Source organism: Artemia franciscana, chromosome 20, assembly GCF_032884065.1.
Source record: "Artemia franciscana chromosome 20, ASM3288406v1, whole genome shotgun sequence".
Classification (NCBI taxonomy): domain Eukaryota; kingdom Metazoa; phylum Arthropoda; class Branchiopoda; order Anostraca; family Artemiidae; genus Artemia; species Artemia franciscana.
This window is the reverse complement of record NC_088882.1, coordinates 20059179-20071496: the sequence shown is the minus strand read 5'-3', so window position 1 is coordinate 20071496 and position 12318 is coordinate 20059179. Positions and strand designations below refer to the sequence as shown.

At 34.3% G+C, this 12318-nt stretch overlaps 1 protein-coding gene across 1 annotated transcript in view; it reads right to left on the bottom strand.

Annotated features, from left to right (window-relative positions):
* Positions 1 to 12318, bottom strand: part of LOC136039872 (polyamine-modulated factor 1-binding protein 1-like) — a 74533-nt gene that overhangs the window by 25303 nt on the left and 36912 nt on the right. The window contains exon 4 of the mRNA XM_065723822.1: positions 5786 to 6051. Within this exon, the coding sequence (XP_065579894.1) occupies positions 5786 to 6051 (266 nt within the window). The remainder of the gene's footprint in view (positions 1 to 5785; positions 6052 to 12318) is intronic.

Sequence of the window (12318 nt, the reverse complement as noted above, 5' to 3'; positions counted from 1 at the left end):
TGTGTAAACAATGGTCTAAGTTTATAAGTTGCCGCCCCTCCCCCGGGAACTGAGGTGGATTTAGTCATCCCCAAAGACATATTTATTAGGTTTTTGACTGAGTTAAATAGAATGGTTATCTCAAAATTTTGATCCGGTGACCTTGCAGAAAAATGTGCGTTGGAGGGGGCCTCGGTGCCCTCCAGTTTTTCGGTCACTTAAAAAGGACACTAGAACTTTTAATTTACGTTAGAATGAACCCTCTTGCGACATCCTAGGACAACTAGGTCGATACAATCACCCCTGAGGAAAAAAACAACAAAGAAAAAACAAAAAATACGCACCCGTTATCTGTCTTCTGGCAAAAATACAAAATTCCACCTTTTTTATGATAGGGGCTTGAAACTTCTACAGTAGGGTTCTCGGATACGCTGACTCTGATGGTGCGATTTTGTTAAGATTATGTGACTTTTAGAGGGTATTTCCGCCTATTTTCTAAAATAAGGCACATTTTCTCAGGCTCGTAACTTTTGACCAGTAAGACTAAACTTGATGAAACTTATATATTTAAAATCAGCATTAAAATGCTATTCTTTTGATGTAACTATTTGTATCAAAACTTCGTTTTTAGAGTTTTGGTTACTATTGAGCCCCTTCGCTCCTTACTACAGTTCGTTACCACGAACTGTTTGAAAATGTAACTTGTACATGAATAAAAGTAATATAATCTACAATAACGTTGGAATAGAACTTACCAATGTCTCAGGTTTTCCCATCCTTTATTTGTTCTTATTTTTTTCTGCCCATTGTGAAAATTCAAATGCTAAACTGTTATCTGACTTGTAACCAACCAAATTTCAATGGTCAGCTGTTACCAATTAGACATGTGAAAAAAAATTTAAATTCCCTTTAAATCCGGTCGTAATATTCAACAGTATTTAAATATTCTGGTACAACCCTCAAGAGAGCAATTAAGCCAATGAGAAAGGAGAAAATCTCGTTGCGTATTCAATGCTATAGGAAATAGAATTTGCTTCAAACCTCGGAGATCCACCTTAAGGAATAAAAAAATCTTAGAAACTTCATTTGAGGTTAAATATTCCCTCTTATGCGGAGGAATATTAGTAGACATAGCTTGTGTAAAATTTGAACGAGTTCATTTTCGTTTTTAATAGGATTATGTCTGTTTTTTTTATAGGCTTTAATAATTCTTGCTATCAGCAACAATTCAGTAACTAATAAAACACATGGGCTACCCAAAAGAGGAAAAGTCCAACCTTATATTCTCTTCACTTTACTTTACAAAAACTTAAATTACTTCTCCAGTTTCAAGACATTTGATCACAAAAACAGTAATCACCGGAGTAATTACATAGCTAACTCTAATACCTAATTTAAAAAAAAAACAAGTTTTTTTTAACTGAAAGTAAGGAGCGACATTAAAACTTAAAACGAACAGAAATTACTTCGTATATGAAAGGGGCTGCTCCCTCCTCAACGCCCGCTCTTTACGCTAAAGTTTGACACTTTATTCTCAACTCTACTTTTTAAAACAGTAAAAAACTCCGCAAAAAATTCAAAATTCCATATTTTTGTAGATAGGAGCTTGAAAATTCTACAGTAGGGTCTCTGATACGCTGAATGTGATGGTGTGATTTTCGTTAAGATTCTGATGAAACTTGATGAAACTTATATATTTAAAATCAGCATTTAAATGCAATTTTTTTGATTTAGCTATTGGTATCAAAATTCTGTTTTTTAAGTGTTTTGGTTACTATTGAGCCGGGTCGCTCCTTACTACAGTTCGTTACCGCGAACTGTTTGATTACTATTCTTTGATAATTTGGTTGAAACACAAGAAGCCTAGAGTACTCTTCTCTCTCTCTCTCTCTCTCTCCCTCTCTCTCTCTCTCTCTTTCAAGGGTTGATTTGTATGCAAGATAGGGCCCACTACATTTTTCTATAATTATTTGTAAACATTTTCTTGGGAATTGATTTGGTCTAAGTAATTCAATAGAATGGCCGGGTTTAAGTCCTGGTTTAAAAATTTATTTATTTGGGGTTGGGTAAGGAGCAAATTATTCTGCAAAACATAAGCCTTTCATATAATTGGATTAACGATTAAAAGACACCGTCCATCTTGTAAGAGTTCGTAAATTATTTGATGCCATTACTGTGAGACTTGAAAATGTGCGACCGAACTCGTGTGATGCAGCGGACTCGGACTACAAGCTTTCTCGTCCGCGCCTTCTTTTCCTTTCAGTTCTTTTGCAAAAATGCCGGTTCAAAGATACACTAAAGAATTTTTAAATAGGGAATGATTCATTAATCACTCTGTACATTCAAATAAGACATAGCTCTTTCAATTTGATTTATTTTAGAACTTCTACGCAAAAATTGTGGGCTCCAAATGGAATATAGTTGAGTGCAGTATATATAATGAAGAATAAAGGTATATACAATTAGGTAAATTCAATTTCTATTATTATGTGAGCGATTAAGTAAGTGAAAAGCACATTATTCGCGTTGTATAGAGTACAGATTCATGGTACTCAAAGATCAAACATTAACACGAAGATACATTTAAGCACAAAAAATAAAGAGCAGTGAAATTTAGTAATGGTATATATATATATATATATATATATATATATATATATATATATATATATATATATATATATATATATATATATATATATATATATATATATATATATATATATATATATATATATATATATATATATATATATATATATATATATATATATATATATATATATATATATATATATATATATATATATATATATATATATATATATATATATATGTATGTATGTGTCTATGTGTGCATGTGTATTTGTGTAGACATATACTTTATCTTATTACAAATTGCACGAGCATCGTATTACAAGATTTTAGAAGATTCCATATAGCTTTGGTCTTCGAGGGATAGTTCTCCCTTGCCCTACACTGTTTCTACTACTCTTGCTACGAAAGTTACTTTTCGAACCCGTCAATGTCTGGTGTTAATCGACTAACATTGACTTGATGACGAGAAAACACATATTTCTCCAGATTTTTATCATTTAATTTACGCCATGGGGACATTAAATCTGTCACTCGATGGCATTGTTTCACCTAGAGACTTCAATCATATATATTTATCCAGCTAAGCCTCTACAACTGATAAACAGAAATCTTTGCCAAGGTAAATCTTGAGAGTAACATTTCTTTTCAAATTATAGTGCAACAATGGAATCCAAATCTTGGCCCTCAGTACGACAGAATTTAGCCATCAAATCCAAATCGTTATTCCGTGTCATTGTTTTATTTCTATACGCGAAACGAACCTTGTCGGACCTTAAACAGGTAAAGAAGAGAAAAAATAGTTAAGTATCTTAATATATTAAACGAGCGATTATTGTTTTTTTTTGGGGGAAGGAGAGGAAGAAAGCCTCATCGACCTGCTTCTTTCTTATAGTTGGAACTATTTCTTGGAAACCACGCTTTAACTTTTCCGAAAATTTGCATTCTACCATTTCCCGGAGGTAACAATCTAGATAGGTCGTGACCTTGGGAGAATTCTTTTATGACCTCCCAGCCCCTCAACTATCATTCGTAAATCATCCACTGACTGAAATTATAGACCCCAAAATGTTGAAAGCCTTGAACATAAGTGGGGAAAGTTTTCAAAAGCGGTTTGTTTTTTGACATATCAGTTGATTTCAAGCTATTAGAGAAAGACATTATCGTTTGATAGCTGTAAAGTGAGTATCGGACTCTTAGTTGCTTCGCTTTAAATACAAAGTACTGCTGCAGAAAAACTAAAACAATAAATTTTATACCAAGGGACCATATGTACGAATATAAAATTTACGTTCGTTAATGATATTGTCTGTAACAAGACAACTGTTCGTTTTCCGGTGTGAGATCGGTCATGAATTATGAAAAAATTCGTTTGGGGCCTTAATTTTGGAAAAAACATTTTTTATATGAATGACGCTACAAATACCCAGATGTTCAATACCTTAATGGTTTTACTTTCTGTAGCAAATAAAATAAAATTAAAGTTGTTTCGCAAAAGCGATTAAAAAGTTGTTTTGCGAAAACGATTAAAAAGTTGTTTGTCTTTTCGCCAATGGAAGCTCTGTCTTCTCATACTAGCTTTATAAGAACCGAGAAAAAATATTTTGCTTCTTAAGCCGAATACGAAATTCATTCGGTCATCAGCGGTGAGACGAAACGGGGTTGACTAACCAAAGCTACGTGTAAAATTCGTCGTCATATAGTCGAGAATACTGACTGTATGTACAACGAGAAACGCAACTCTCGTGCAAGTAGCGATTTTTTCGAGCAATTTTCTTTGCTAAATTACGGACACATACTCATTATATGTTTTAATTAGTAGATTCAGATTTTGGACAACAAGCAGGGCATATAAACTATAATATTGGGGCTAAAAATTTTGTCTTAGCAAAATACTGAAAGTATAAACATTCTTTTTTTAAAGCCCGTTTATTATAGGTCAGTTATAACAGGATTTAGAGCCATCAGTTATAAAACTTGACAGTTTTTCTTCATTATGAAGATATTATAGTCACAAAAAAATTGTTTATTGATTATAAAACTGAAAGTAATACTTTCTAGTTAATCTGTTTCCAATTCTAAACAATTTATTAATGTGAATACTAATAAATTATCAGGATTTTATACGCGTGTTTAACAGCTTTGGGAGTGACCCCTTACCCCTTTGGGAGGTTTTAGTTTCTCTAAAAACTATAGAATCTGATCACTCTTTGCCAAGTTTCAAAAGTTTAGCTTCAAAAAACATTTTAAAGGAGGTCATTTAGCTTTGTATATTGAATTACATTTTGTATTTTTTTTTTTACAAAATGTAATGAATTATCAAACCCTCCCATTATATTAGAAAAATGCCTTTTCAGGGAGGTACTTACATTGACAAAAAATGCTTTTTTTGGTTATTATCATTGAAGAAATAAAGATTAGTCATGCTCCTACTAAGTTTTGAAAAATATATTTAGTCAATCCCCGAGGAATAATTATTTTAATTACTTCACCTTTTGACTATTTCGGACGTAATGGCCATCTAAAAATTTTGATAGGATACGTTTGGGGAAAAGATGGCGTGGAAAGGGGGGAGGAGGGCTTGATGCCCTCCAATCACGTTTGACTCTTAAAAAGGGCACTGGGAATTATTATATCCAATTGAATGAGCCCCCTCAAAAGTTTATAACACCACTCCTTACGTATGAAGTGCCTCTGAAGAACAAAAAATGGAGCCTTATGACATTGGGATTGGTGGGGGGAGGCTAGTTGAAATCGTATCACCTTTGACTCTTAAAAAAAACTAGAACTTCCAATTTCTAATCATTAGAGTGCCCTCTGAAGTTTGTGCGACCGCCTTTTCCGTAATAACTTTATATGCTTCTGAGGCATAAGTTACAACCCCGCCCCCGGGTTTGGGGGGCAGTTATGGGTTTTAATTATTTTTTTTCGTTTCAATGAACCGCCATGTTTTACCTCACTTTATTTATCAGTGCTTTCGGATTGACCCCTTCTCTAAAAACTACAGAATCCGATCATTCTTTGCCAAGTTTCAAAAGTTTAGCTTCAGAAAACCTTTTAAAGGAGGTCATTTAGGTTTGTATATTAAACTACATTTTGTGATTTTTTTCTTCTTCTGCTGCTTCTTCGATATTTTTGTCTGATCTTACACCAAGAGATTATAATTAATTACATTGTAAATAAAATTACAGAAACTTGGTATAATACAGACCATATTCTCGGCTTCTCTAAGGGAGTCACCCATGGTTGCTTTTTCCGCTTGAAGGAATTCTTGCAACTCCCTTGCTTCCGCTTCTGTTTCCTGCAGTTGCTGGAGAAGCGTTTTTTGGGCAGCTAAGCTTCTGTCAAGTTCTCGCTGTTGTGCACCAATAATAGACTCTGCAGAATCAAGCTCAGCTTGTAGCCTACATATTGTCTGAGTTGAAAGTTGCAAATGGTTTTCTAAGTGAACAAGACTTTCACCTCGACAGGCAAACTCTTAAAAGAAAGAAATGGGTCAAGGGCCACATTGAACTTAAAGTAAAACAAGAAGTTACGTGTGACATTGCATAAAAAACAACTTACAGGGCATTTGCAAATAACATATTAGGTTCTCTATAATCAGTTTCTATTCGTTTTAATAAAACATTTTGGGCAGCCCACCAGCGATTGGGCTACCCCTCCTCTCCACCCCCTTCATCAACATCTTGCATTTAAAGTTAAATCTTGCATAACAGTACTTTGGAAATAAAGGCTCATTTGGATGTTTTTATTTTAGGCAATAAAATACATTTCCTAAGTATGAGATAGGCAATCGCTCCTATAAAGCTTCAAAGCTTCAAACCTTCACTCTCCTTAGAAACCCCATTCTTTTGATTAACTAACTCTTCTCAGAGTGATTTGTTATTTAGAAAAGAATATTTCACGTTAAAACTACTATTTCTACTATAGAACGAGAGCTGCCCCCCCCCCGTCGTCAAACGTACTTACATACTTACTCAAAATATAAAATATTTCTTCTAATATTTCATCTATTCATCAAATTGTTTTTTTTTTAGGTAATGCTCCAGAAGAGACAATATTTTGGACCCTTCAAACCAAATATTCCAGTGAAACTGGACAAGATGGAGCAAATCAAAATTGATCTTTTCATAAGATATATTTTTTGTCATATTTTTATTATAACTTTATTTTTATCCATAACTAATTCTTCATGAAAATCAACATAGATTTTACCATCAAATCAGAATTGTGGAAAGGCCTCCTGACACCAACGCAGACATAAAAAGGTTGGAGGGCAAAAATAGGCACTCCATCCCTAATCATTTTCTTTTAAAAGATTGTACCATAAAATTATCGACTGAGGTGATGAACTATTCGTTTAAGAGCTTTATTATTAAGAGCATTATAACAAAAGAGAACAAATGAGTGATTAGCTGATACTTAGGATAGCCACATGATACACACGTTTCAAAGATTTACCTAAAAGCTACACAATAGTGCATCCTTACTTTTTAATTTACGATTCAAAAGCACAAAATATATATATATATATATATATATATATATATATATATATATATATATATATATATTAAATTTTACACTAGAGACAAGCCCAGTTTCAGCTCATGGATTTCCACAGAGTATATTAGTTCAATAGGCGTTATGTTATATCAAATGAAATCTACATGAGGACAGAAAAAATGAAACGTTCCTCTTGGATTTTCGGATGTTATTAGCTACCAGTTGTTTGTACATAAAGAGTTTTCTCAAGCATGTAGGAATTCGTAACTAAGTTTCATTTCCTACCAATAGGCATGGAATATGAAGGGGCAGGCACCAATCCCACCAAGCAAAGCTCGTGAGAGGCCCCCCCCCCCTCTGAAACTTACGGTTCCGCTCTACAACGTTCGGAAAAAGAAACACAACTTGGTTTTGGCACCGGAGTTGCCCCCACCACCCGTATGTTTCCACCAATTTATAACATGGGAAAAAGAGAATATAACAAATTTTGGACAAAACAAGGATCTGGAGAACCGAAGTAGATACAGAGCGAAAAACAAACTGGACTTGCTGAAAAGCTTGCTATGATGCTACTGCATTAAACCTGGAGTAACAAAAAAGTCAGAATATTTTGAATGACCACGTCAGAACTACTATTGAAGTTTGACATTTTGCACACATTAAGTGTGACATAAACAGAATTCTATGTCCCTTGGGTATCTAGTTGCTAAGCGAAATATAAAAAAAAAATTCGCAGAAACGATGTGATAGATATGAATCCAAGTACTTTATCGTCAGTCCAGATTTTTTCCTATGGAGAAACTGACAGGATGGCACTTGAGTGTAGATATAAAAAAAAAACCTACATACACAGCCGTACCCAGGATATTTTTCGAGGGGAGGGGGTTACAAAAAATAAAAACGCATCAAAATTGGTTTCTGTTCATTTTTGTTAAGTTTGTATGAGCCGAACAAACATTTCGGGGGGGGGGGTCAAACCCTCTAGCCCTTCTAGATACGGCCTTACCTACGTAATGATCTTGCTTTAACAGAGATCCTGAAGATATTCCTATAAACCCAATTTACAAACCTAGTTTTCGTATGATTTCACAAATCTATGTACATTGGCTAATGAACAAAAAAAAAAAAAAAAAAAAAACACACACAAAAAGAATGCAAGTTTAGAACGAAAAGATTTTTCTTCATCCCTCAGTAGCTTACAAACTACAGAAACGATTCCCTTCTTCCCAAGATGAGACAGACCCAAAGTCAGGGCACTTAAAACTTTCCGAGCGAAAATACTTAAAAACGAACACATGGCTTTCTAGTCCTCCTCCGCGTACCACGTACAGACGTTTATCAGACACCATTATAATCATGTCAACATATTTAATTGTGATAAAAATAGGCTATCTCCATTCCCTTGAGATAAGTTGTAAAAGGGTTGAACCGTCAATTTTATTGCAATGCTAAAAAAAAATCTATAAGAATATTTCCACTTTCCTAGGAATGGCAATACTCATATGTTACCCTCCCCTCAATCCAGTCGCAAATCAACCATACATGAACCTCTTTTTAAAAGTTTTAAGTCGCTTTTCTTAAAAATGAGAACATACACAGTAAAAGCAGAGAATGAAATACTCCTGCTTTTAATTATACATTTTGTTTGGCTTTGGCTGTCTTGGCTTTTTCCACAAATAGCCATGGCTGGATGCCCACAACTACTTGATTTTAATTAATTGATTTTTTCGATAATTAACTACTTTACGTAAAGATACACCGTAAAAGCTGGGAATGAAACACTACGGCTTTTAATTATACGTTTTGTTTGGCTTTGGCTGTCTTGGCTTTTTCTACAATTAGCCATGGCTCGATGTCCACAACTACTTGATTTTAATTAATTGATTTTTTTAACAATAAACTAATTTGTGTAAAGATACACCGTAAAAGCTGGGAATAAAACACTACGGCTTTTAATTATACATTTTGTTTGCCTTTGGCTGTCTTAGCTTTTTCTACAATTAGCCATGGTTCGATGCCCACAACTACTTGATTTTAATTAATTGATTTTTTTTAACAATAAACTAATTTGTGTAAAGATACACCGTAAAAGCTGGGAATGAAACACTACGGCTTTTAATTATACATTTTGTTCCCTTTAATAAAGACCAAGATTTCAGGTGGTGTTCCATCTGAACACCTGAAACGCTGGTGTTCGGTTATGTTCATTATCTTTAATGCATTTCCAATATTAAGGAAGCATATTGTTCTTAAGAATTTATTTTGTAACTGTGTTTGTATACCGGCAGTGCTGATCTCAAGGTTTTCTTGATGGAACACCAGAGCCGACAAAAGGATACGACTTGGCCCTACAATGAGTTAATTCGTCAACCCTTATGCAAACTTTTAACTAGCTACCTTTCGGAAACTACTTACATTCAACCTCTTTTTCTTTACCTAAACAATGTGTTCTTTAAAGTTTGAGACCTTAATTCATTATTTCATTAAAAGATAAAACAAAACTTTTAATTGAGTCACAGGGACTTCATCAAATCTGCCCCCTCCACACACACACCCTCTTATTCTGGGTCTGTGCCGCACAACTGCACACTTTCTTGAGATCTAATCATAAATTGTGCAGAAAGAGGAGAGGTAGGAAGTTAAAAATACTGCAGTCCTACTGGGGCACTAATTTTGAATTTCGACAACTCCCTGAAAGTAGCCTATACTACTTTAGTCTCACTGTAAGTTTTATTCCTTGACAACATTTGCGTATCAAGTGTAGGTTGAAACGTTGCTTTCTTGGAATTTAATAGTGATTTTTTTTCAATAAGAGAAGTTTTTATTATATAATACATTGTAAGGATGGACAAAAACCATCAAAGTCTAGATGGATCTTGATCTCGAGTTCCTTCGTGTTTGCTGAAAAATGCTTTATGTTAATACACTTATCTCTTCTTTAGTATTTTCTTTAAAAATTCAACTTTATTGACAAAATATATAATTTGGTTCACGTTTTAAGAGAGTAATAAAACACAGCATAAATTTATGAGCCACAAATACATAGAAACAGATAATGTATTTTTTACCCATTTAAAACCACTAAAATTCGTGACATATTGTCTTTACTTCCGCAACAAAATAGAAAATCACAGAAAAAGAAAAAAAAGACAAATCGATAGCAATGAAAAGAAACACGTTCGCAGTAATTCATTTGTTGCTTGATTACCTTACTTTTATTGCATCCTGGCCGTGGCATGACGAGAGGCTTAGCTGACCCGCGAGGAAGTAAAATTTTTCTTACCCTCTTGAAAGAGATACGTTTTCTAGCGACACATATTTAAAACTATTAAGCAGGCAAGTTCAAGAGGATTCCCCCCCCCACCAAAAAACTAAAGAATCTTTTAAGATTTTCTCAATAGCTGCCAACGTCTGTATGGTTCACCTGTTACTTTTTCTTTTGAGGAGGGAGAGATTTGCCCTTAAATTCCTGTTATAGATTTACTGTGTGTGTATCTAATATTAAAGATGGATATTCATTTGTGTTGGAGGATGTAAAACCGATTAAAAGGTGGCTCATAAAAACAATTTAATTTCGGGGAGGCAGGGATTGGGAAGAATTTGTCAAAACTGCAACAACCAACCGAAGTAGATACTTTCAGGTGACAATCATTAAAAAAGGGATACTCTCTTATGAGGATGAAATCTAAATAGACATACCGGGAGATAGGGGGAGCGGAGGGGCGCCCTCTACTAGATATTGAAAAGTACCTTCCTTGGTCTTTTTGTAGAAAAACGGCTTGTTTTGGTATTTTCACTGAACAAAATTGAGAAAAATTGGTGCTATTTCAAAAATAGGAACTGGATTCCCCCCAAAAAGGAGTACAATTTGATGGAATTTTCCAACATTGGTAACTTGGTGAAATACGAACCTGACAGGGGTTGTTACCTTACACACAAATCGAAACACCTAGTACAAACAATACAATCAAAAGAGTATATAAAAACAAGGATCCATTGACACACATGATTGTAATCAGTAAATGTAAGGCATTATAGACTCAATGGGGCATGCTTCGAAACTTGACAAATGGGGCCGATTTTCATATCCCTCCTCGAAAGCCTAATGTCTAAATGTAATTTTTTCCCAACTGACCCCCGGGCCTTCCATCAGGCTTTGGCTGAGGAATTCCATATCCCCTACGAGGATCTTTATTTAACAGGTAAACTCTCGCGTTGCATAGAAATTCGGCCGAGAACCGACCTTTCTGGCGTAGATTCCACCCTCGGAATCATCATCTAATATTTTCTCTAAAAATTCAGATATATATACACCTATGGACATAATCGTGCTAGAATATATACGAGCGATAGATGAAATGGGCGCGTACCCAGAAAACTGTTTGGGTCAGGACATCTCAGTAGCTACATACGTCCCCAAGGGTCCGCCAGACACACACATTGTCTTGCAAGTTCAGACGAACTTGGGAAATTTATACTTCCTTGAAATGCTGTTATCGACTGTTTTATGGCATATTTCTACAATCATAATCAACGGTGACTTTCATATTATGGATTCATCTAATATCGGGGAATTTACGCATGAATGAATTTAAGTCAAAATTCTTGCCAAGAAATGTCAAATATAAAAAACTTTTCGGTTTGGCAGACATAAAATTTTACAAAAAAAAAGTACTAATATAAATAGAGGCAAAACGTCAGCACTGAAAAGCTTATGTCGATGCCAAAATGTCAAAAATCTACCTTGTCTTCTTCATCTTATTTCCCCGACAGGGAATCTCTATTGAATATTTTAAAAATAAACATAATAAGGTAAGTTTACCTTATAAGTATTCCAAGCGGGAGGATGGGGATACATCCCCAATATTGGAGGGTTTTTGTGATTTGGCCAATAATTCCCTAATTTTGAAATTTTGTCCATCTGTTTTTCTTTGTTTGTTAATGTTGTATTATATTTTATTACATATAATGTTTATTATATTTATTATATATATATATACATATACATATATATATATATATATATATATATATATATATATATATTTAACTACGTAAAACTTGCGAATGTACAAAATTCTTGGCTGTCCCATTGTCTGTGCATATAAATAGATTGTCAGGTTTACCGACTCTTGAACACCGGTCGTCATTTGTGTCCCGATGTGTAATTTCGTCAATCAACAAACATGACGTCAGTCGACACACAAACGACGTCAATCGACACACAGACAACTTATT